Below are 26,556 nucleotides of genomic sequence, written 5' to 3' on the forward strand. Positions count from 1 at the left end.
CAGCTTAGATTTAATTTTCCTTCTTGGGTATCTTGAAATTCTGCCTTTTGTTATTTTTACCTAATAGTGGCTTTTTCCATCAGCAGGAATGAAAGCAGTCAATAAAAATCAATTGCTGACTCAATGACTGTATGGGGGGTTTACCATAATGCATATTGGAAATGTCTTTGAAACCCTTTTCCTGAATGGAAGGTGCCATACTTGGTTTTTATGGCCTTCTAATGTTAGACAGTAATCTCATTTAGCATTTTCCCAAAGTGAAAACAGTGCATTAGGGCAGCATAACAAGCATTGCAGATCAATACAGAGGCAGAGCTTTGCCCTTACAGATTAATCCCAGCAAAATGTACCAGAGTCTAGTCCAGGAACTGGAAAACCATTCATTATGTTGATTTCCACTCTTCTCCCCCTCATTCTGCCATCTAATCATCAATATAGGTTGAAATATATACAAAAAAGATTTCAGAAGATGTTTGCGTTAGCATAACACACACACTCACACAGAACAGACTACCCAGACAGGAAATCAGAGCCCTGGAAGTGAGCAGTATTGATTTGTGGTGATAAAAGTATATTTTGACACATTTCAAATCATAAATAACTCATGGACTTTAACTTGCATTACTAATAGCTCAACCCAGGATAAATGCTTATATATAACTTAAATTACCTCTTTCTAAGGAATCCATGGTATTAGATGAATGAATCCCATTGTGAATAGTCTTCATAGAGGAAAAAAGCACAGCATCTTCTTTGTGATGAGCAGTATGTGGAAGCTCTTTCTTTGCAGTCTTTTACTGTGTGTTAATAGAGGGAGGGGCTACATATCTAGTCCAAATGCTTCTAGCCTTCTCTCCCATCTTCCTTTCCTGAGGTTTAAATTTAAGATGCGTTGGAGGGACGATGGTCCTCAACATTAGGATAAAATGTAACCTTGCTTTCTCATGAACTGTTCTAGGCATTAGTCAGATATTTGCTAGGTTCAGCTGACCTGATGCTCAATCCTGTTTTTTTTTTTCACTATTTATCCAGATGTGTGTCTTGCTATATAATCAGTTAGTTGTGTCTGTGCTTCTGCTCTTTGAAGCACAGCTGACTCCTGTTAGACACTGATGTTCATGGTAGAGGATTAGGGAAATCTGTCCAGAAAAATTCACAGACATCTGAACTTCGAAATCTTAAAGAGAATTGAAACTGCTGGGATTGGATTTAAATTCTGTTCCCAGGTATTTGGCAAAACAGTAAGGTAATGAATGAAAAAGTTATGTAAAATTTATGGGATTATTTTTTGCTCTTTATGTCTCCTTTTTTAGAATGTGGTAGGGAGTAAATTCCCTTAGGGACCAGTTTGCATTTCAGTTTTCTGTTCTAGCAAAATATATATATCAGCTTTGTGTGTTGGATAAAAGTAATAAAGAGACAAATCATCACCCAGGGGTTTCCTTATTGATGAGAAATATTCCTTCTGTGTTCTCTAGGGGTTTTTTAGAACCCATCAAATTTAAAGTAATGCTGTTTCGAGATTACTATGGAAATAACAGATTTAAATTTCAAAAAAATAACTGATAGGAAAGGCTGGAACCTTTTGTATTAAGCAAAACTAATTTGAAAGAAATATGGATTCTTAGGTTAAAGTGATACAATATGTATTTTTTTCTGTGTATTTAGTCCTTATAATCCAAGTTCCTCTACCATCTTAACAAGAATGTTTCATATTTGTTTGTATAATCCATTTGGTTTATTTCATTATCATTTTTCAAGTGTCTATTAACTTTCTGGAAGCATATATGTTTAATACTGCCTATTCACTGAAAACAATCTAACTAAAATCTTGACATTTGTAAGAGTATAATTAGTAAAATTTTAGCTCAGGGAATTAAAAAAATTTTCTCTCCACCCATTTGTATTTTTTCCAGCGTTTATTGCATGACTTCTAGAAGAGGTATCCATGTGGATAGCTGAGATCACACAGGAAATAAGACATAGTCTTTACTACTTGGGATTTGCATGCTAGTAAAATGCAGGAGACTGTAGAGTAGCCCGTGTTAAGTACATGGTGAAAAAAGTTACTATAGGATCGGAGGTCACCATAGGGAATGATAGACTCTACCATGGATGGGGAGAGCTAGTGAAAGCTGCATAGAGGAAGTTATACTTCCATACTTAGCACAAGTATTCAAAGATGAGTAGCTATTTTCCAGATACATGGAGATGGTTGAAGGTTTGGGTTCAGAGCATTTCCAAAATCAAGAGCAGTGTGAAGCAAAGACATGAAGGAATGTGTAAGAACCAAGCCCTGGAAGGGGTTTAGTTGGGCTGCAGCATGTACAGGGTGGGGGAGATTAAGGTGACAGAGTAGACAGAAACCTGATCCAAAAGGACCTGCCTCTTGACCTTGTATTTTATTTAGAAAGCAGACACTCTCTGAGACTTAAGTATTAGAACCTTCTGGGAGGTAGGAGCAGAGGGTGAAAGCTTAGAGATAGAGAGACCGTGGAGATCATTGCCTGAATCCAAGGTATAAGTGATTAGGAATTAATGTAAGGACAGTGAGTATGGAGAAAGAGGACTGAACTGCGGGATCTCGAGTTTCGTGTCCAATTGAAAGGGGGAATGGAAGAGAAAATTAGGGCTCCCGGGTGGCTGATTCCGCTGGCTGGGCTGAAGAGTGATTGGTACCATTCACGTGGTTCTGTTTTGGATTGGGTGGGAACGTTAAACTGTACAGAGAGGCTCGCAGTGATCAGTTAATAGTACTAGTTTCATAGAAACCACTTCTTTTTAAGATTGAGGAAAGTGATTTCTCTTAAACTTTTTTTTCTGCATTTGCAACATTTGTATTTCAGTGTTTTATGTATTCTTTAGCCTTGATCTTTATTTTGTTGAAGACCGTTTGTCTGAGTGGTCCCTGTTTTTGTTTTCAGGCGGTATGAGTGTCATCCTGTCTGTGCTGATCTGCAGGCCCAAATCCTCCAGTGTTACCGCCAGAACACCCAGCAGACCCTCAGCTGCTCTGCTCTGGCCAGCCAGTACATGCGCTGTGTCAATCAGGCCAAACAGGTGGGTGTACAAGCCAAGCTAATTGGAGCACCAGAGGACTGGAAAGCCCAACATCATGGGCACTGGTGAGAACTCAGGAGGCTAATGTGTGTGGAAAAGCCTTATAAACCAAACTAGTCATCATCATCAAGAATTGCTGTCGCGAGTTGGTTAGGTCCTGGTCAGCTTTCATCCGGGTGGTTGTGGGAAGAGTCTGCAGACTCCTTCTCTTTGACTCATTTACTTGCAGGGGATGGTGGTGGTGGGGAAGGTTCTACCTGAAATAACACCTTTTCCAGTTGCTCTGAACTTTTGTCCTCTACTTTGTAATTGCGCCCTCAAGGTCATTGCCACATATTTCTGGTCAGCAGCTTTGGAACCATCAACAGGTTGTAGTCATGTAGAAAGCCTGGTTTTAAAAGACAAAAGACAATCATAAAACTAAAACAAAAACCCATCATACAAGCAGCATTCAGTCTTCTACCAGTCTGTAGAGTCCACTCAGTTGAGCAGGGCAAGAGAGGCCAGAGATGGATTTAGGAAACAGTTTCCATCACGTCTGTCTCCTATCTTCATATTCTTCTCAGGAACTTTCATATCAGAATAACATGATGGTCACAGGATGTGTGTTTTCTCTAATTCATGTACTTTAGAAAGCTAATGATAAACCCTGAAGGAAATTATCAATTCTGGCAGGTCACATAATTGCCTATCACTTAACTGATTTAACAGTTGGTTATCGGTTGCTCTGAGAGATGGAAATTGTTGGAAACCATGGTTCTTTATGCTGATAAACTCCCTAAAGTTGACCTTCTAACCCAACTAAATCTAGTGTTCAAGTTACACAGCATGCCTTCCTGCAGTCTAATTTGCTGTAGTTATAATAATGCTACTCAGTGTGAATTTCTAACTCTGTGTAAATATCTGTTGGGAGGATTGGTATTGTCTGGATAGCTGGAAAATACCAGTAACACTAGTATGAAAAATAGAATCAAGACTTACTAAAACCTGTGTTGTCTTTAGAAGCCTTGCGGCTTGAGGCTCTTTTCTGTCTCCTTGTAGCAGCACGTGTATAACTCTCAGAAGTAGCCAGTGGTTCCTTTCTTTTAAGGTCTTTGGTAAAAGTAATGTTACTAATGTTAAGTTAGTAAATTTTATTTGTCAAATAACAGCTTCTGATGTGCTCCTAACATTCTCCAGCCTTCAATATTAATACTGACTGAAGCACATGGAACCTGTAAGTTGGACGCATGGATTTTTCTAGCTTGATATCAGTGCCATACTGAGGTGGGGGTGGTGGTCGTTGCACAGAATGTTGGTGACAAAGTGTGTGTGTCATCACTGGTGTCTTGTAATATAACTGCTCTTGTCCACAATGTGATTTGTAACATTACCGAAGCAGCAGCTGCAGTGGTGTCTGGAGTATTGACTGAATCCTGATTGTCTAGTTTGTGTTCAACTGTCTACATGTAGCCCCATGAGGTCAACAGCGTACATTTATAGAATAAAACAGAGTTAACTTGTGACAAAGTCAAATATGCAGTAGAATTTGAATCGGGCAAATCCAAGTTTGTATCCAGGCCCTGCTTTTTACTGGCTCTGTGACCTTGGGCCTTGATTTTAATCCTCCATGAAATGAGGTGATGTCATCTACAGTGTTGTGCCAATTCCATTTCTATAAAGTATTCAATAAGTCTGAAGTGTTTTTCCTTCTGTCCTCAGTGGTGGTATTCCATGCTGAAACCAACTTAAACAAATCGGCCAGAAACCTCAAATTATTACTAGTCATTCTAAAGGGGCCCTCTTCCTCCTTTCCACCCCCATCTGCAATATAGTTTAATATTATTTTCAGTATGTTTCAGGTGCCTATTGTTTTCACAACTCTTATATTCAAGTATTAGACTTAGAATGTATAACACCAGGCAGTATTAAAAAGATACATCCACAAAAACCTTTTAAACCTAAAATGGGCAACACTGAAATGGGCAATAACCAAGAAACAGTAGTAACACCTTGAATTTCTATATAGTGCTTTTGAGTTCAAGGTCATTTCACATCCAATCTCTTGCTTGTTTTTTATGACAGCCTGAGATGTAAATAGAGATGGTTTTATTTTCACCATTTTACAGTTGAGAGAATTGAAACCCAGGGAAGTCATGATGGTAAATTTAACAGCTAGACCGAGGTATACCTTGCCATAAAAACAACAAATTTAAACGTAGTGTTTGGTTTTTGAGTTAGGTGTGTGAAGAAACACCCATTTTCCGCTAATACAGATAGAAGGCAATGAGGGAAAATGTGAACGATAATTGTGAAGCAAAGGGAAAAAACTTGAAAATCACATGAATTAGTGATTGAGGCTGAAAGTAGCAAATAGTGGAGTGAGATTAGGAAGGGCATGAGCAGAGGTGCCGCTTAGCACGGCCCCGTTCAAGACCACGTCAGACTGGCTGGCACGGTTTTGCCAGTGTTTCATGAGTGGTCCCTTTGCCACGAACACCACCTTTTCCTTTCTCTTTTTGAGAAGTTAGTCTAACTTTGTGACCCCAACTCTGCCCCTGTTGCTAGAAAGAAACTTCAGCACACGTGATCCTGATCATTTATTATAACAGTTCCTGACCAGTCAACACCCCTCTTCTTAGGTTTCCTTGTTAAATGCAAAGAACGAGCTGGACATGCTGAAATACTAAACACAGCAACAGCCCATTAGGTTGTGTTGTCCATTTCCGGCGTAGTGCGAGTTTTCCCCTTGGAGTAATTCCAGTAGCCAAGTCCACTCCACTTTTAAATGACTCATAAGCCGGGGCTTTCACTGGTTCCCTTGGGGCATTGTCCTGTAGACTAATAGATTTTACTGATAGGAAAATTTCCGGATATTCCTTAGCCTTACTTTTCATTTCTTACTCATCCACTTTATTCACATCAATCTTTCTTCAGCTAGTCTTACAATTCCTCACAGGTCAACATGAGACATTTAGACTGTTACTTCTAGTATATTAAGTTATATGTTCTTCATAATGGTAAAGAGAAATTAAATTGCTGTAATTATTACTTCTAAGACTTAAAAGCTATTGGCTTGCTCTATGAGATTATAGAGATACAGCATTTTAAAAATTAGGAGGACATCAGTTGATAGATTTCTGTGTCTTTTATTTCTCATATCTGCTTAGCCTCATAGCTTTCTATAAACTCCCAAGATTAAATTACCTGTTCTTACCATTAAAACCTGATTCCCATTCAGTCTTGCTTCACCTCCCTTACAGGAGAAGGAAGGGAGGGGGAAATGAGAAGCCCGTAGTGTTGACCCACTAGTGGACCAAAGTGCTCAAGTTCTCTTTATAAAAGGAAGGTGTGTAGAAAGGGCTTGCTCCCAGATCTGCACTGCCCCTGCTCCTTGGGACGCCCCGCTGCCCCTCAGTATACCTGCAGAATCCAGCTGCTTAGCAGGTAGCAACTCTAAGCATTTCAGCTCTTTCCCCAGCTCTGAAGCTGGCTGGTCTCTTGAACATTCTGTGTTCACTGGAGAGGAGAGTGTGTGGGAAATGGTTGCTGACGTTCTGACCTGGTCATGGTGACCTGGGCTTCCATTTCTTCTTTAGTAAATGAAGGATTTCAACTTTTTTACATGGGCTGTTTGGCACAAGGAGCATCCCTGCTTTGGGGACTTTCAGGATTTGTGCCTCGGCCTCTTAGATTTTGCTGTCAGCCTTAAGCTTTCGCTCTGGAAGAACAGCTGCACTTCTGATTGATCTGCATGTTCCACCGTCTTTCCCTGAAGCTCGTGCTCCTGACAGCCCTGGGGAAGCCAAGGTGACAGAACCAACTGGAAGGGGTGAGAGCAGTCTCACAGTTTCCCCAAAGTCGGTGAAGTGAACAGTGGCTGTCTTAGCGCTGCCTGGCAGAGTGCAGCCTCCTGGCTAGTAAACTGCATTAGGAAGTGCAGCAGTCTCCCTCAGCCAGCCCTGGGCCACTCTCCTGCGATGGCTTTCACCCTGTGGGCCGTGGACAAAGCAGGAAGCTGGATCAGAAGAGCCAAGGAAAGACTAGCACTGAAAGTAAGGGCCGGACTCAGGAGATGCTCAGGGGACAGAGTGGAGGGTGGAGGCTGGAGTCAGGTGACGGTGGCCAGGCAGGAGTCGATAACCCATAGCGGAGGTTTAAATCAACAGGTGGGCAGTGGAACCAGGTGAGCTGCTCAGCTAAAGGAAGGACCAAAATCAGGATGTCTTACAAGTGACATCCTCCACTTAGGCCTATATGCTTTATGCTGCTCTCCTGGAGGAGATCAAGACGTTACTCAACTATAGTGGGGAACATAGGGTCAAGACCCTGATAAGTGAGGCCAGATCCTAATATGAAGTGTCTCCACCCTTAGACTAGTGTACCCGATTTTCCATTTCAACAAAGTAAATGATGTCTCTGGTCCATGGTTAACCTCTGAGATAGAAGGCGTTGAGGTCAGTGCCTGTGGAGGATTTTGCCGTGGCAGAACATGTCAGCGTTCTTGAGGACAGTGTATTTTCTCTCCCCTAATACTTGGATTTATGTTTGATCAGGGCTCAAATACATCCCTGTTACTTGAGTATGAAGAGCACCTGAAAACATAGTAGTAGTTGTCACTTTAGAAATCAGAATTTTTGAAAGAAAAACTTAGTGCCAGAGCAACTGTATTTGATCATTGTTCTCAGATGAACTGTAAATTACGTGCAAATGTTTGAATAGACTCAGAAGCTGTTAGAGTTAGAAAAACGGTGAGATCATGTAACCGAATCACATCTTTTCTCTTGGAAAAATTAGCATCCAGAAGAGTTTCAGTGATCTGCAGGTGAGGCGGAGTCCAGACCAGAAGAGTCTGATGCCAAACCCAGTACGCTCCTCCCTCTAACATCAGATCTCAAATGTGGGTGATCAGAATCACCTGGGAAGTTTATTTAAAATGAACATGCCTGGCCCATCCTGATTTTAATTTAGAAAGTCTGAGGTGGGTGGGACCCAACATCTGAACTTCCAACAAATTCCCCAGGTAACCCTGTCCGCAGAGTCTGAGAACCACAGCTCTAGAGCGCATTGGCCTGAACTGCAGGGGAAGTCCTCAACCTCTCAGAGTCTCTGATTCCTGCTTTCTGCAGGTGAGGAGCTGCCCCTGCGGGTCACGGCCTGCCGGGTCTGAGTCATCTGCAGAGGTCTGATCAGATGAACTAGTCCCTTTCTCAGCCTCAGGAACAAATCAGAAGATGTCTTGGACATAGAGTAGGAGCCTCTGACAATGAAGTTCTCTTCTCTTCTCCTCTTTCCCCCATTGAAACTGTGGGTGCTCCCAGAGGAGGAACCACACCAGGTTTTCCCAGGAGGGAAGAGAGAGGCAGCAGCCAAGGTAACACCCTGACCAGCTCACTGTTGTGACTGGACCCTCCCAGTCACCCTGCTCCCCTCCTCTGACCCACATCAGAGGCCCCTCTCCTTCGGTTGCTTCTCATGGACACAGATGCCCACCTTCAGGGAGCACAAAGATAAATCAAGAAAGTTAATTTTCTGGGAAGACTTACAGGAGCCTGTTTTTATTGTGTCCGAAAGGCTTCTTTTTCATTACCACCTAATGACAGTTATTAATCGCCTGGCTGGGCTGCTCATCCCTCCTCAGGAGGACTCACAGGTGTCCAGAACAGCTCTCCCATCCTCCGTGGGGCTGCCCTTCGTATTTGGAGTCATATATAAGCAAACTAAGTTCCAGAGTTTGGGTTTGTTACCCCAGCCTCTTCCATCATAGGAAGTCTTTTCTAAACTACTTTCTGAGAGGAATAGTTGCTTTATGGCAGTTTCTCTCTTTTCAAAATCTGGATTTAGTAGAAGAAATATTACCATGGTAATAGACCTTCATTTTTCTTAATAGGCACTTTTTTCTAGTGCTTACCCTTTAAGAGTTAGAAGTGCAATATGTTAGTGTTTTGTGTGTTACTACAGCAAGTTGTGTAGACAGTTAATTACTTGTAAGTTAATTTGAATGTTACACAGAGCATTTGTCATAAGAGATGAAACTAGACCCAGGCGTTAAGAAGTTAACCTGTGTTTCCTTCAAAGCAGGAAGAATAAAGACCAGTACTAGCTGTGGGGGAAAGAGACCAACACTGAATACAAAACAAGTTTGCTAATCAGATTTTCAGGTGCCCATGAGTTGTGCTTGGTGCAGAGCGTGCTTTGTGCTTCTCATAAATTGAATTTATTGATTACTTTCCCTTCTTACTTACAGGCTTCTCCTTCTGTCTCTCCCACTCCCTGTTCTTCCTCAGAGCTCTGTCTTCCACTGCCCGCTTTTCCTGTCCCCCTTATTGAGAGCTCAGGTGTGTGCAGGGTACATTTCCATTTTAGTTTTCCCCCATAAACCTTTCCCCTGTAAGCCTTCCTTCCATACCCAACTTTACTATGTGTTTTGGAATCTTGGTGAGGTACTTGGTGAGCTCAGAGACAAGCACTCTGAGTGGTATCTGTCTTTTTAATAAAAGACAAAGAACACTATTTTTATTCTCTTCATGATGGTTGTGAGCAACCTAGGGTTGCCATAATTTCTCTTCTACATATTGAGACAGCCAGTAGCTGACACCCCGCTCTGATAGTCAACCCCTCCAAGAAAGCTGTAGTTCAAAAATCAATTGATGACATAACTGTGTAACAAAAATATTTGAGGAAAACAGTTAATATGGTCTCAACCAATGGAAATGACACATGGTCTCTGGTCCCTGGGGCACTGCTCCTGTCTGACAGTGCAGGACGCCAATCCTTCCTTCCTCAGCGGCTGGAATCAGAGAGAGGCTTGGGAAAAGAGCAGTGTGGGTGCCTGAACCATTCTCTCCTTTTGGTACTTTAGCCAGCTGTTTATAAGAGGTGTTTCTGCAGCCCCAGTAGGTGAATGATGAGCAAATGCAAGGAATTTCTTTCTCCACATTAAGATTAAGTGTTAGCAGTTTCTTAAATGAAGGAAGCAATTTTTTATAACTTGCAAATCTCCCTCATTCTTCGGGGAATTTCCTATGTTAATTTATGCAGTGTTAAATTTATGCAGTATTGAAATTCAGCCTAACAGCAGCTACTTACAAAACCAATACAGGGATGGTAGGAGAACCTATAGGTGGCGGCTGACCGATACAGACCCTGCCCGGCCTCAGGGTCGCTCCAGCGAAAGGTCCTTGGATCTGGGTTTTAGGAGCTTTTACGGCATAGTTGTGATATACTAAAAACACAGAATGTTTTGACAGTTTATTCATTTTTTTAAAAAATTCAACTTGATGTTGTATTTGTTAATATCTCTGACAGAAATTTAATTTTGTACCCCCCTGCCACCCATTGGTGGCAGCTGAGTGCAATTTGACCACATGTGTGTAGAGCAGCCCTGGAAGACACAACCTTGTTGCTTGTGTCTTTAAGGAGTCACCTGTGAATCAGGTGAATTGCCATGCTCTCTTTGAGGATGTGATTTTTGATACACATACCATGGTATTTTGTGAATGTGGTTACTTCTCTGTATTTAATATTTGTTTAAAAGTGTTCTTTCAGTGTCTTCATGTTAGACTGGCCCACTGATCTTCATGTCAGCCAGGGCCCAGCTCACCTCTCTTAAGAGTCCGACATTCTTAGCATTACATGTCCTGGGTGAAAAATTACCCTTCTGTATTTGGTTGGGGGTTACAGGGAGATGAATAGTAAAAAGATTCCGTAGACTCTTGTAAACACTTTAACTGTTGCTTTTAATTATGTTGTGGTCACTGTGAATAATTTTGCAACATTTGAAAGGAGGTATGTTGTCACACAGCTGTCGCTAAACTAAAAGACCCAAATTATAGAGTAAGGCACAGCTGTGTTATTTCGACCAGATAGGTAACAGCTTAAAGTTCCCATTGGTATGTTGAAGAAAGTAGTGAGTATGTAAGTGGCATCACTCACAAAGTGATCATTTTCTTTAGTAATTAAATACCTTTATGTGGGCTCATTGTAGATCTGCTTAATATTGGCTTCTGTTTTGTGTTAATAAGTAATGTTGTGGCAAGGTTGTCTATGTATCTGGAGTTTATAGAGCTTTCCATCTGTGTAGTTGGAGAGACTTTCACAGATCAAGTCACAAGGTGTGAGGATAAATGACACTGTGACATTGCCTGGTCTGACTCTTATAAGTGCTTGGTTTTTAAGTTTTCCAACAAATGCAGAGCTCATATAAATGATGGGTTTCAGAGGAGCCTCACATTCCGGTTTTAGTTCTACGAGACAGCTCTGTGCTGAGTGGAGTCTTCTGCTTAATCTGCTTTGTCTCCTGTTTTCTCTAGATACATCTAGCTTTTCTGATTTACTTCCTCCTTAACTGCATTGTCATCTTTTCTGACCATTTCAGTGTGCATTCTCTCCAAGCTAGTTTGTCTCCTTTTATATCTGTTCTTCTCTTGTGCCCTATGGACATTAGACTTGTAGAAGCCTATTATCATGGATACTTTAGGATAATCTTTAGGATAAGCTATCCATCCTGTGCTTCTGTGACCCAATTTGCTTATTTGTCCTTCCCCTTTTCTTTTCTGCCCTTTATTCCAGTCTCTTTTCTTTATCTTTGACCTTAAATATTTATCTCTAAAGACCTTTGACCTCTTTCCCAAGTCTGCAACTTCCCTCTAGACATTTCCATCTGGAATGTCTCATCATCATCCTAGAGTCCCAAACCTAGAATTTCAGTCATCTTACTCACTTCCAGGAGGAAGTGGCTCCTCCCCTGATTTCCCTGTTTTTTTTAGTCACACCCCCATTCTGTCACTGAGGACCCACCCTACCTTAGATCTCATTATCCCTTTTTTTTCTTCCCTTGTCTTTTTATGGCTCTATTTCTTGTTCCCATTCTTACTTGGTTTCTAATCTGCCTCCTCCCTGGTCTTCCTGACTCCAGACTCTCCTCCATTGGATCCATTGTGCTAAGGATGTCAGGGTAACTTTCCCAAATGACATTCTCCTATTAAAGACATTTGTTGGATTCCCAGGTTTTTTCTGTGGCCAACAAGGAAGTATCTCAGCCTGACATCCACTCTGGGCCCTTTTTATATTCTTTTCCTTAGTACCTCCTGAGTGCCTACCCTTTCCTCTAGCTAGGCCTGTCTCTCTCCTCCATTCTTCACCCCACACTTAATGGGCTTGTTTCCACCTCTGAATCTTTACCAGTGCTTCCCATGCTCACTCCCCCTCCCCAAATCCTTGTTTGTATTCTATCTGTACAGAAAGATCATCTGAGGAGCCTTACCTGATCGCTCCAGCTGCAGAGAGTTATCCTTTTCTGAAATGGGCAGCACCACTCCACTTGTGAATACTTTCTCTGAAAGAGTACACAAATTAGGAAAGAGGAAGAAGAGAAAAAATTGCTTCGTCCTATATATTCTTTTATTGTTCTTGAATTGTATGCTGTGTGCATGTATTACCTATTCAGTAAAATAAAATTTTAATGTATATATAGCAAATACAATTTTTTAAATAGCAAATTATCACCTTGTCTTATGCCTTAATTTTCTGTGAGCATGTTATTGGTTTCCCCATATCACCTAACTCAGTACTGTGAGTGCCTAGTAGGAGCTCAGATAAGAGCTGGGTGAATAAGTGCATGGAAAGAAGAAGACATGAACAAATTAGAGGCTTCTTGGGCCTGACCTAGCCTCTCCTTCCTAATTTCAAAACTAAAGGGGAAAGGATCACTTTTGTTTTCTTAAAGATTCCTAAAAATGGAGACAGTATATCATCTGCCTCAGATAGTCAGAGGTTTGATCTGATAGTTAAGAATTCTTATATATTTTATATATAAAATTTTATATATATAAAATCCCAAAAACTCAACCAAAATGCTGTTAGAACTGATCAACAAATTCAGTAAAGTTGCAGGATATAAAATTCACATACAAAAAAATCAGTAGTGTTTCTGTACACTAACAATGAATTTTCTGAAAAAGAAGTTGATCCCATTTACAATCACATCAAAAACAATAAAATTCTTAGGAATAAATTTAACCAAGGATGTCAAAGATCTCTACTTTGAAAGCTGCAACACATTGATGAAACAAAGAAATTATGAGTAAATAGAAAGATATCCCATGTTCATGGATTGGAAGAATTATTATTGTTAAAAAGTCAGTATTGCCAAATGCCATCTATAGATTCAGTGCAATCCCTGTCAAGATTCCACTGTTTGTTTGTTTTTAATAAGAAGTAGAAAAAGCACTCCTAAAATTTTGGAACCACAAAAGACCCCGAGTAGCTAAAGAAATCCTGAAAAAGAATAACAAAGCAGGAGGCATCACACTTCCTGAACTCAGGCTATACTATAGAGCTATAGTAATTAAAACTGTAGTACTGGTATTGAAACAGACATACTGACCAATGAAACAGAATGAAGAGCCCAGAAATAAACCTAAACATATACAGTCAACTGATATTTGACAAGGGAGCTAAGAATACTCAGTGAAGAAAAGATTGTCTCATCTGTAAATGGTGGAGGCAAAACTGGATATTCACATGTCAAAGAATAAAACTAGACCTTTATCATATACCTTTCACAAAAACTAATTCAAAATGGGTTAAAGTCTTAAATATAAGACCTGAAACTATGAAACTCATTGAAGAAAACATGGGGGGAAAAAGCTTCTTGACTGGAGTCTTCATAATTATTTTTTGGAAATCATACCTAAAATATAAGGAAAAAAATAAAAAATAAGTGAGACTACATAGAACTAAAAAGCTTCTGCACAGTAAAAGAAACCATCAACAAAGTGAAAAGACAACCTGCAGAACGGGAAAAATTATTTACAAACCATGTATCTGATGAGGAATTAATATCCAAAATACATGAGGAACTCATACAACTCAATAGCAAAAAAAAAAGGACCTGAATAGACGTTTTTCAAACAAAGATGTTTGAATGGCCAACAGGTGTATGAAAATATGCTCAATGTCGCTAGTCATTAGAGAAATACAAATTAAAACCACAGTGATGAGCTGTCACCCCATGCCGGTTAGAATGGCCATCATCAAAGAGACAGGAGATAACAAATGCTGATGTAGACGTGGAGAAAAGGGAACCCTTGTGCACTGTTGGTGGGGTTGCAAATTGGTGTAACAACTATGGAACACAGTATAGAGGTCCCTTAAAAAATTAAAAATAGAACTATTAAATGATCCAGCATTTCTGCTTCTGGGAATATATCCAAAGGAAACAAAAACACTAACTCAGAAATATACCTGCACTCCCATGTTCATAGCAGCATTGTTCACAGTAGCTGAAACATGGAACCAACCTATGTCTATCAATGGATGAATGGATAAAGAAGTGTGGTATATATGTATATACATATATATATATGTATATACAATGGACTATTGCATGGCCATTAAAATAAACAAGGAAATCTTACCCTTTGCTATAATATGGGTGAACCTTGAGGACATTATGCTAAGTGAAGTAAATCAGACAGAGAAATACTGTATGATCTTACTTGTATGTGGAATTTAAAAACAAACACCAAGCTTATAGAGAGAGAGAAGCTTTTGTGGTTACAAGGAGGGGGTGTAGGGGGGAGGAGAATTGGAGGAAGGAGGTCAAAAGGTACCAACTTCCAGTTATAAGGTAAATACCAGAGATGTAATATACAACATGATGACTATTGTTAACACTGTGTTACAATATAGTAAAGTTAAGAGATCTCAAGAGTTTGCAATACAAGGATAATTTTTTTCTTTTTATTGTGACTATATGAGATGATGGATGCCAGCTAAACCTATTGTAATCGTTTTCAGAATTATGTAAATCACACCATTATGCTGTATACCTTAAAACTTTTAGTGCTGTATGTCAATCATTTCTCAATAAAACTGGGAAAAAAAGTTCTTCCTGTCTGCCACTCCTCACCCACACCAACATAAATAATGAAATAAAATGTAGGAGCCATATTTGTAATTTGGGACTAGATACTTATCCTTGTAGTTCTGCCCAGCATTATGATTTCATGTGCATCTTCATTCTGCCTAGAGTGAGCAGCAGTTTCAGAGAGAGGATCTTGTCTTCACTTGACAGATTACTTCTTCATCACACTCCATCCCCACCCCTTCCCTCTTGGCAAAAGCTTCCCCCCAGTCCCTGTGCCACCAGAAATGCTCCCACACATTTACACACACACACACACACACACCCCCCACACACACACACACACACCACACACACACACACACACACACACACACACACACACACACACACGCCACCACCACCACCCCCACCCCCACAGTCCAGGCCATGTTCACCCTTAGGGTGGGCTGAGGGGTCATTTGGAGATTTACATGCTTAAACATTGATGCTCATTAAAAGGAGTCATATTTCGAGACCTGGAAGAATACGTCTCTATGTGTTTTTGAAGTAGGTCTTTGAAAAGCATTACAAATATTACTAAATCGTTACTGCCATTTTTTGGTCTCCTTCTGGTGGTGAATCTTACGTTTTCTATTTTTCTTGCAGAGCATGCTTGAAAAGGGAGGATAAAGTCAACTTTTAGAACAAGCAAAACTTCTACGTTAATTCCAGAGGTGGAACATTTTTTTTTTTCCTAGTAAGAAAGTAACCCATTTAAAGAGAAGACCGTTGAAGAGAAGCATCAGAGAGCAGAGTCAGCAGAAGCATATCACAGTTTGATCGGCAACAGTTTGAAAAGCCAGGGCCTAGATCAGGAATCAGCCATCAAGGACGTGCTACAGTGTTAATAAAGCCCATTTATGATGATTAAAAAGAAAGGCAGCCCTCTCCACCTTTTGTACTTTCGATTCCGCTTCCTCGTCTAACCAAGTGCTGCCATTTGGTGAACCTTCACTCCAGCAAAGCTGGGGGTTGGGATCGAGGGCTGAGATCATCGGAGTGGGAAGAAGAGAAGCCAAAACCCTCCTTCTTGGGCAGCAGTGCTAGGCGGAATTAGCTAGGCTGTTGTCATGTTAGGTTCCTCTTTTTCTTTTCTCTGTGTCTGTGTAAGAGCTACTTTATTTTAACTTACGGTGATCATGTAAGAAAACAAAAAGGAAAGAAAATGTACCTCTTTTACTGGAATAATGTTTCTGATTACAAGTGAAATAGGCATTTTTTATCAACATGAAGGAAACCTTGGCTTCTGCGACATCTCTATCATGAGTACTGACATCTTTACTTCACTCACTATCAATAATAAATATATTTTCTGACGAAGACTGGCATTGTGGTCTGGGGCCTCTCGTATTATTGATTGATTGATCGATCGATCTGTTTTATTTAGCCGGATTAGATGGTTACACTTATGGGAATTGCGTTAATTTATACCATTATTAATTTGTATTTGTGTGGTACGTTTCCTCTACAAAACTCCAACATGCTTTGCAGAACCTTAGACAGGCAAGAGATACTTAAAACTTGTAGGATTCAGGAAGATCTTTACAAATTGCATGAACCTTCCTTTCTTTGGAATGATTGCAGTCATCCTGCCTGGGGCAAGAACTAGACTAGATAACCTTGGTTAGGTTGATAGAGGAAAATGTTAAAAGGGAAAAAAAAAATAACAGATTTTTTTCTCTCTCTCCAATTTCATCAAAACTTCCTGATGATAATTCTCACTTTTCTACCAGAGGATTGGTGCTTCAACACTGGAAGTTACTTGGAAATGAGTAGTCAAACTGAATGAAAAGATCTTCCCGGGAAAGAGAGAAAGAAAAGAACACCAGTGCTCTGTGATGCCATCTAAACATCTTTTGTCGTGTAGAATTTTTATTTCATTTTTATCGTTACAGGAGATAATTTAGCAAAATAATTAAGAATTCAGGCTCTGGAATAAGGTGCATCTGTGTTCAGATTGCGACTCTGCTCCTGCCCAGCTGGGGGATCTAATTAAGTCACCCCACCATGCTAAGCCTCAGATTCTTCAACTGTAAATCAAGGGGAAACGCAAGAACCTGCCTTGTAGGCTTATGGTGACGAGCACAGATGCTTTCCACATACATTTGGTCAGGCTCGTTGGATTATTCAATAAACTGGTATTTGGAGTTGGGGGCGTGGAAGAAACGTCCACCTACCTTTTACTTAGGGAAGTTGAAGGAATGTTAACTTGTGTTGGGAAATTTCGGCCAGCCCCCTTTCGTGTAAGTGTGGCTTCTTATGCCACGTTTGAAATCCCCATTTGAATGGCATCTCTGTGGATAGTTGTGGACACACTGTAAACCTGATGCTGATTCTGAATGACGTTGGGGACACTCCTACCGTAATTACTGAGCAGCTCTGTGGTTCTGTTTCGTCAAAGTTTTTTGTTTTTGTTTAAGTGATGCAAAATAAGCTGCATTCATTTCGGTGTGAATGAAGGAAGCATTGGTAACTTGAGGAGCAGCTCGTCTTGGCGTTGTCAGGAAGGCATCCAGGTAACTGCCTGGGAGAAATAATAGGGACACGGAAACAAATGCGTACACGGTGACTTGCCGTCGTGTTTGCAAATCAGCTAACTCATAAATTCCCTCCTATACTGTTTTGTTTTGCAATTTAGAGCCAAGAACTTGGCACATCCCAGGCTGCCAGTCTTGTTGCTGGCAGGGAAATACAGCACTGAAGAGTCAGGCATTTAGAGCTGGTTAAATCCACGAAAATGGAAGGTGGTCTGTCAGGACATCTCTCTCCCAGCACTGGTTATTAACTTCTCATTCTGGTAAACACATTGTGTACAAAGGGGAAAGACTGCACTTTTAGAGAAATAAAAGGCTGAAATGATGCCTTTTCCTGAACCTCGGAGACCTCCCTGTTAATTGCATCACGGCTCTGCCTGGGTCACCTCAGGATGATGGCTTGAAGAGAATGTTGTGAACTGTATGAGGCTCATGGGAGCAACACATAACAATCAGTATCTCCATTAAGTAGAACACACCTTGAACCACAATAGTTTAGCTCATGAAGCCAAGAAGAATAAAGTATTTTGAAAGCTGGTCAGATGTTACCACGCTTAACTAATGTCTAGTGAACTTCTAGAAGATAACGGTCAAATCACAAAGTCCTCCCTTTGAAAAGTCAGTAACTTACTACAGAAAATGTGCCAATGTGCAGTGGTTTGAAAAGTTGACTAAACATTATTAACAGCAAATGTGGACTGCTAAAAGCCAGGTACTTGTGGCCTGCCGGTCAACCAGTGAGACTCTTCTCTACAGGAGCTCTGAGCTGCTGCTCTTTTGCTTCAAACTGAACAAGCGGCCAGATGTCCTCAGCCTCTCTGGCTTAGGAGTTGGGAACCTGTGGTTCTGAGCTAGGTCTTTCAGCCGACAGGTGTAATTGCTTGCCAGAAGCCCCCAGGATAATTCTTTCCCCCATTTCCGTGAGCTGTAGGCGCTGACCCTTTCAAGATTAAGAACTAGAGTAGTTGAACAATTGAAAGAGCTGTAATAACTAACTGTGATGATTCTGTTTCGAGTTTCAATTCTTGAAAAGCTCCTGCTTTGAATGAGTGAGTTAATGTTCATTTTCTCTCTCACTGCTCCCCCAGGTTTTCATCCATTTCTCATGTTCCCCCTCTCAATTACTCCATCTTTATCGCTGCCTCTAGCCTCTTCTGTATGTTTAAACTTTTCTCACCCTTCTTGGCCTTTAAGGCCCACCTCCTGAGACATAATACTATGGCATTATCTTGGGTGTAGAATCCTGGGCTCTTGCTCTGAGTTCTGCTCTGTTGCCTCTTGGAGCAAGCCATGCCTCCTCAGGTTTCTCTCTGCCCGGTGGCCTGCTGTGGCTCTTCTGCATTACAGCAAGTGATTGTTGATACTTCCTTCCCTTCCCCAGCCTCCTAGTTCTTATATATATTTAGTACTTCTTATCATTTAGTGGTTTCTCATATTTGTAGTTCTTAATTTATAAACCTGGTCAATGGAACTTTTTAAGTTCTGTGAAAAAAAAACTAAATATGTATTTAATTCTCTGTGACCTTTGTATTTTCCCTATAGTTTATGATCCTCATTAGAGGAAAATGGTTCTCTTTCCCTTCCCCCAGAGAATTTACCGAGTGGGCAGTCTGTGTCCATCCTTCGATGTCTCCCCAGGACTTGTAGCCAGTTTGTGCCCATGAGACCCATGATCCAACCCCCCTCCCCCACCCTCAGGACAGGAGACCATGGTGCCAACGCTCTGCTACCTGCATTAGTCTGAACAGTACATATGCTGGTTTACTCAATTCCACAGTTTATTTTTAAATTTATATTGAATATTTGTTTAAGTCTCTTGTCCTGCTGAATCTAAGAGAATGCAGAATGTTACGGTTTTCAGTTTTCACTGTCTCCTTCCCTTGACCTACTTAGTGTCGGAGGTGCCAACAGTGACTGAAACTATATAAAGGGAATTAAAGGGACTTACTATTCAGAAGACAGAATACTAGCTCTTGGAGATCAAGGCTGTGTGAGAGAAGGGCTGGACATTATCCCCATGAAGTCCTTTTCATTCTCTAGCCTCCGTCATTCAGAATCCACTGTAATTTGAGCACAGAAGTGATTTTTACTTTTTTCAATTTAGATGATTTAAAGCTGTATCCACTCACTGTCACCCCCAGCCTGCTCATGGCCCAGGGAGGTGGGAGCAGTCAGTGATTTTTTCAGGTTCAGTGAGGTGGGAAACTTCAAGGCTGCCTTTGCATACCGAGGAGGTTCACTCTTGCTCGAATGTACCTTGGAGAGCAATGATGGTAGATTGACTTGATAAGCACCAAAGACAAAATGGACGTGTTCTCCTGTACCCGGAATGAGATCCCCTCACTCTTCGGACAGGGTCCCTAACACTAAGAATTTGGACCTAAGTACCAGAGAGCTTCAGGAACTTTCAATTCTATTACCTTCCAAAGCCCAAAGTCACTGGGTCCTAGGTTTGGGAGGAAGACAGCCAACCACCTAATTCTCCTACTTCCAGGCTGATGTTTGAATGAAGATGATGAAATTGTGTATTTCATGTGCAGTGTTCTCTCTCTACCCCCTGTGCCTCCAGCCTCAGCACTGCTGGCAGAAGCCCTACAGAAAAAGGTTAATTGATTCAGGGGAGAAAGCAAAAGTCATCATCCAAATCAAGTGTCTTCCACTTTTCTTACAGTTGTCTTGAACCTCCGAATAGACCCTCCACCTTCTCTCGACCAAAACAGCTGCCCTATATTTTGGGGAAGAGCCCAGTGTTCAGCCTAATTTGGATTCAGGAAATGTGGTCACCATATTTATGACTTTCCGTTAAGGAAGTTGGAAACTGAAAATTGAATCTATCGAGTTCAGTCCCTGAAACTCCCTCAAACCAAGTCAACTCTAAAATGAAAAACATCTGTGCTTCAATTTAATGAAATGCTTCAAACCTCTTGAAGTGAGTTTGATTAGGTGAGGCCTCCACGCACTTCAAAGATCTTCCCATGCAGAAAAGCTTGACTTCCCTCACCTCTCTGTCCCAGTTGTAGTCTCTACCTCTCCTGGAAGGATCCTTACTGGGCTATGGCCACTGTCACTTTGCTGAGAGGCAGTCTGCTTTGAATATAATCCTTCAAAGTAAATTACATTTCCATAAAAGCTTTTAAATGCAAATACAGAAGCCAGAGGTCAGTGGCCAAGTTGCTGGATACCACTCTGCTCTAGCTATGCCTTCCCTGCCTTAGACTTCATCCTGGTGTAGGGAATGGCCTGCCAGGGCAGGACCCCAGGTGGCCCGTATTTAGGGAGCCTCCTGCAGCCCTTCTCTGTTGGGTCTGCCCACTGGCCAGGCTGCTGCCGGGCCCTCGGCCTTGCCCACCCTCTCCCTCTCCCTGGAGAATATGTACAATAGGGGTTGAAGGCCAGATGACTGGGGCCAATTGCTTATTATCTGCTGCCTGTGCAGTTCAAGAGACAAGGGTAAAAATCATTTTCTTCATTTCACAGCCACAGGCCATGTTTCTCAGTCAGCATCAAAACAGAAACGCAACGCCAGCCTGCAGATTTTAGCTTTGCTCTGCATCTCCCTAAGGTAATGTGCACCCTGGTCTCAGAAGCGTGACCGTGAAGTCATTGAAAATATTATTCAACACAGAGTTGAAAAGGCAGTGTCATTTTATTCCAAGCTTGGAAGGTTGGCTGCAGAGCAAGAGCCGGAAACTGCTTTGGCAGAGGGTGGACAGGATGTCAGCTAACCTGCTGTTGGGAGTTGGAGTTACCTCAGTGTTCTTAAAATGCCTTTGCAGCAGTCACGTTTTAAGTATGAACCCAAAATAAAAGAGCCCACACTCCTTACCCTCACACCGAACTTAACACAGAACTTGGAAATCTCAGTAACTAGGCAGAAGGTGCTTTTCTTCCATTGGAGATGAATTTATCAGTGCAGTTAGATGTTATTGTATTGAAGCAGAAGAGGGGTTATGAATCTCCATTAAGATACTGCTGTTTCAGGAACATCAGAAGTTACTGTCCTGAGTTTTTGTAGCCACTTCAGCTCCGTCCTCCGTACAGGAGCGGCTGATTCATCACCTTGCGGGTCAGCTTGTGTCACTTAGTGCACCAGTGGCGTTTTCTTGCACCTGGGAGACGCGCTTTTCAGCCATTGTACCCTGTCACGCTGGCCTTGCCTGAGTCATTCATACATTAACTCGTCTAATCCACAGAGCCTACCCCTGTGTCCCAGGCACTGTTATGGGCGTCAGGGGAATAGTGATCAACGTGATAGACAAGACAGAGGTCCTGACCCTATGGAGTTTATGTTCTTTGGGAGGGGAGGGGGCTTGAACGATACTGTGAGGAAGTAGTAAGTGTCATGGACAGTGTTAAGGAGGGCCGAGGAGTAGTTCAGGGAGAGGAACTAGGGCTTCAGGGTGGGTGTGCTCTGTTAGACTGGGCGGTGGAAACAGCTGAAAGGAAAGCCATTTGGTGGATCCTTGATTGTAGTGAGGGAACCATTTGTATGAAGATCTGGGGAAGTGCATTCCAGGCTGGGGGAACAGTAAGCACGAAGGTCCTGAGGCAGGAACAAGTTTGGTTTGTTAGGGGAGCAGCAAGGGAGTCCTTGGGGTTTGAGTGGAGTGAAAAAGATAGTGTCAGAGACGGGTTCAGAGAGGCAGGCAGGGGCGACAGGTAGGGCTTTTTCACCATGGACTTTGTCCGTGGTAAGAATTTAAGTTTTATGCTGAACCTGATAAGAAAAAAAAAAACCTAGAAAACAAAAACAGAGTTTGATGCAGGGCCACAAATTGATCTGATGTACATTTTTGAAAGTTCACTTGCTGCTGTGTGAAGAATTATGTGACATATGGATAACGAGGAAGCAGGGAGAACGTTAGGAGGTTGTAGCTTCCTAATGAAGTAGGAGGGGGTGACTTGGACTAGGGTGATAGCAGTGGAGGAAGTGAGAGTCACCAGACATAGGACATCTATAGGTAAAAGTGGACCCAGCAAGACTGACGACTGCAGTAGATGTGGGTGTGAGGAAAAGTGTAAGAACCCCAAGATTTCCTCAAGCAGCTAGCAGAATGGCGGTACCATTTACTGTGCTGGAGACACAGTACTAGCAGGTTCAAATTTGATCACGTCAGGTTTAATATATAAAGTGCAATTCCTAGTACAAGTGCAGTAGGCCTTTAGGTGTGTGCCACGGCTCGATAGAATACCGAGCTGTCCCAGTCGAGATTGTACAGAGCCTTGGCACTGACTGAACTCACCTAGCGCGTGAATGTGGAGAATGAAGAGGGTTGAAGACTTAGCTCTGCGGCTTTTAGGAGGAGTGGGGTTTGAGGAGCAAAGAGGAATGAGAGGACAGGCATTGAGGTGGGAGACAAGTCAAGGTCAACTTGGAGGTCAAGAGAAGAAAGTGTTTCAAGAAGGGAATGACCAGCTGTGTTAAATGCTGCTGGTGGATTGAATAAGATGAAGACAGGATTAGCCAGTGGATTGAGGAACATGAAGGCCACTTGCTGAGCAGTTTTGGTGACTGATGAGAATGAAAGCCTGATCACATGGAGTTGAAAGAATGGGTTTGGAAAGTGGAGACAGTGAGGAAAGGCAGCATTTTTGAGTAGGTTTGCTAAGAGGGGAGAAGAAGCGGGAAGTAGGTAGAGGAGATGAGATGTTCTAGGGAGGTTTCTTTTTAAGACTGGAGATGTTGTAGCTCATTTTGTATGCCAATAGAAATAACCAGAAAGGAGAAATTAAGTGAAAAGCCCGTGAGCGGGCCAAAAAGAAGGATTCAGGTTTAGAGCAGAGACAGTTCCTCTGTTGTGACAGGAAGGAAGGTCAAGTTCACGCACATAGATTCAGGCAGGCTAATGGATTTGGTCGTGAGAGGAGGAGGTCATTCTCAAGTGATGGCTTATACCTTCTGATCAGCCATGAGGAGTATCCCAAGTTAATGTTCACTAGAAAACTGAGTGTCATCCTTTCTTCCTTCTTGAATAACTTAAGCCCAAAAAACCATTAAGTGGGACCACACAAGGTAGGCCTTCATGCAGGAGGAGGGGGTGATGGTGGCCCAGAGTGGGATGCCTGAGCAGGGTGAGAACATGTCAGTTCATGGTGTTGGAGCCTGAGTGATGGGAGGATGGCTGCCTTGGTGGGGGGAAGAATGGTGGCAGTAGCAATGGGAAAGGGGTTCTATACAGAGGACACTGATCCAATAAATAAGTGTATTGAGGATAATGGGAGCCAGATCTCTTATGGTCAGGTAACAAGTGTCGGTGAGGATGTGGAGGAAAGGGAACCCTTGTGCACTGTTGGTGGGAATGTAAATTGGTGCAGCTACTATGGAAACATTAAAAATAGAATTTCTGGATGATCCAGCAATTCTACTATTGGGATTTATCTATAGAAAAAGAAAACTCTAACTCAGAAAGGTATATGCATCCCCATGTTCACTGCAGCATTGTTTATTGCAATTAGTTACTGCAGTAGCCAAGATATGGAAGCAGCCTAAGTATACACTGATGGATGAATTTGGATAAAGTGTGTGTGTGTGTGTGTGTAAAACGGAATACTGTTTAACCATAAAAAGGAAATATTGCCATTTGTGACAACATAGATGGACCTTAAGGACATTATGGAAATTGAAATAAGTCAGAGAAAGACAAATAATCATGTGATCTCAGATACCATCTGTGGAATCTTACAGAATGAGCTCTGGATTCAGAGAACAGATTGGTGGCCGCCAGAGGCAGGGAGTTGGGGGGTGGGTGAAATGGGTAAAGTTGGTCAAAAGGTACAAACTCCCAGCTGTAAAATAAGTATGTCTCAGCTATAAGTGTGTCCCAGCTATAAAATAAGTAAATGTAAAATAAACAAAATAAGCTATAAAATAAATAATAAGGGATGTAAGTTACAGTATGGTGACTATAGTTAATAATACTGTATCAAATACTTGAAAGTTGCTGAGAGAGTAGATCTTAAAGTTCTCATCACAAGAAAAATATTTGTAACTATATATGGTAATGGATAATAACTAGACTTATTGTGATCATTTCACAATATATACAAATATTGAATCATGCGCACCTGAAACTAATATGTCAATTATATCTCAATTAACTGTATGTATGTACATGTGTATATATACATAACTATATATGTGTGTGTGTGTAGATAGATAGATGGTGCTGGGTCAATTGGATATCACATGGAACAAAAGGGAACCTGGACCCTGCATCATTCCTTACTTAGAAGTCAGTTTTAATTGGAGTGTCATTTAAATGAGTAAAACTCTAATGTTTCTAGAATACAATGTAGAAGAATAGCTTCATGACCTTATTATAAGGAAATATTTCCTAAACAAGGTTCAAAAACACTATATGGGAAAAGGTTGATAAACTGCATTACTCTAAAATTAAGAATTTCTGTTCATTAAGACACCACGAAGAGAGTGAAAAGGGAAATCTTAAGAGAGAAGACATTTGTGAAGCATAAGTCAACAAAGGGTTCACATCCAGACTACAGAAAGAACTACAAATCAGTAAGAAAAAGGCAACCAAACAGAAAAATGAGCAAGAGACTGAAATAAGCACTTCACAGAAGTAAATATCTACATGGCCAATAAACTTATTAAATGTACTCAACAGCATCACCAATTAGGGAAATGCAAATTAAAATCACAATGAGATGCCACTGTTTATCCACCAGAATGGGAAAAATTAAAGAGAGAAAATACCGACTGTCGACAAGGATGTAAAGCAACTAGCTTCTAACACATTGCTGGTAAGAGTGCAAATTGGTACAACCAATTTGGGAAATGATCTGGCATTATCTACTAAGGCTGAACATGTTATCTTAGTTATAAGAGAATTACTTGAGATGATGGGGTGGCTTTTAAACAACAGAAATCTATTCCTCACAGTTCTGGAGGCTGGGAGGTCCAAGATCAAAGTGCTGGTGGATTTGGTGTCTGGTGAAGCCTGCTTCTGGTTTACAGATGGCCACCTTCTCCCTATATCCTCACATGAGGGTAAGGATGAGGGAGCTCTCTGGGGTCTCTTTTGTAAGGGCACTAATCCCATTCATGACAGATCTACCCTTATGACCTAATCACGTCCCAAAGGCTCCAACCTCCAAAGACTGTCACACTGGGATTAGGTCTCAGCGTATGAATTGGGGAGGTAGGGACATAAACATACAGTCTGTAGCACAGATCTGTATCTCATTACCCAGTAGTGCTGTTCCTAGGTACATACCTACAGAATGTTCAGCAGCATTCAAAATAGCTACAAAGTAGAAACAACCAAATGTGCATTATAGTGAAAACAATGAATATATTGAGGCACATGGGATATTATACAGTAATACTGATGAACAAGTTATGGTTCCACATAAAAATGAACAATTCTCACAAACTGTTGAGCAAAATAAGTCAAGGACTAAAAAACACGTATAATTCCGTTCCTATAAAATTCTTAAAATGGCAAAATAAATGATAGTGTTTATGGATGGATGCTTATGAGGTATACAGGAAAATAAGGAAGAGCTATCACAAATGGATAGCAGTTATGTTTCTGAGGGTCAGGGGGGTACTGATGAGAGGGTGCACAAATGGGCCTTCTGGGGTCCTGTGATGTTGTTTCTTTGGGTAATGGATCTACTTAATTTATGATAATTCATTGAGCTGTACGTCTGTTTTGTGTGCTTCACTGTGTGTCTTATGCTTCACAATAAAAAGGACTCAAAATAAATTTAAACAGATTCAAGCTTATCCCTATGACGAAGTCATTTCCCCTCTCGATAATACCTACTAGTAACTGACATTTGTTGAAGGGTATTCTGAGCTGGGCACTGTATTGAGCATTTTACATACATTACCTCTGATTGCAGTAATCCTGTAAGTTAGCTACTTTTATTATCCTCACTTTCCAGATAAGGAAGCCGAGGCTTAGAGGGGTTAAGTAATGCGCCAAGGGTCAATACAGCTAGTAAGTGGCAGCCCAGTCCTACCCTGCCCAGAAGTCTAGCTCTTCGTGTTGGCATGTTCTCTCTGCGCATGCGTCATGCTGCTGCTCCATCTTTAGGGCCCCTGGA

The 26,556-nt window shown here is 41.4% G+C and overlaps 1 protein-coding gene and 1 long non-coding RNA gene across 4 annotated transcripts in view; one reads left to right on the forward strand and one right to left on the reverse strand.

Moving 5' to 3' along the window:
• Window positions 1-16,278, forward strand: part of CHCHD3 (coiled-coil-helix-coiled-coil-helix domain containing 3) — a 251,261-nt gene extending 234,983 nt beyond the window's left edge. Inside the window, exons 8-9 of one of the 3 annotated variants that reach the window (XM_072964444.1) lie at window positions 2,925-3,060; window positions 12,282-12,426. In XM_072964444.1, the coding sequence (XP_072820545.1) occupies window positions 2,925-3,060; window positions 12,282-12,308 (163 nt within the window). In that variant the 3' untranslated portion in view covers window positions 12,309-12,426. Of the gene's footprint in view, window positions 1-2,924; window positions 3,061-12,281; window positions 12,427-15,556 lie in introns of those variants that run through there. The other 2 variants (XM_072964442.1, XM_072964443.1) reach the window with 2 other exon arrangements.
• On the reverse strand, window positions 3,054-25,468 carry LOC140697330 (uncharacterized). The gene is made up of 5 exons (XR_012074260.1): window positions 25,383-25,468; window positions 19,905-20,076; window positions 19,433-19,544; window positions 12,305-12,376; window positions 3,054-3,448 (listed from the first exon to the last, which is right to left on the reverse strand). It is a non-coding gene; the product is annotated as an uncharacterized lncRNA (long non-coding RNA).
• Between the last annotated feature and the right edge of the window lie 1,088 nt (window positions 25,469-26,556).

The sequence above is a fragment of the Vicugna pacos genome, chromosome 7, assembly GCF_048564905.1.
Source record: "Vicugna pacos chromosome 7, VicPac4, whole genome shotgun sequence".
In the NCBI taxonomy this organism is placed as follows: Eukaryota; Metazoa; Chordata; class Mammalia; order Artiodactyla; family Camelidae; genus Vicugna; species Vicugna pacos.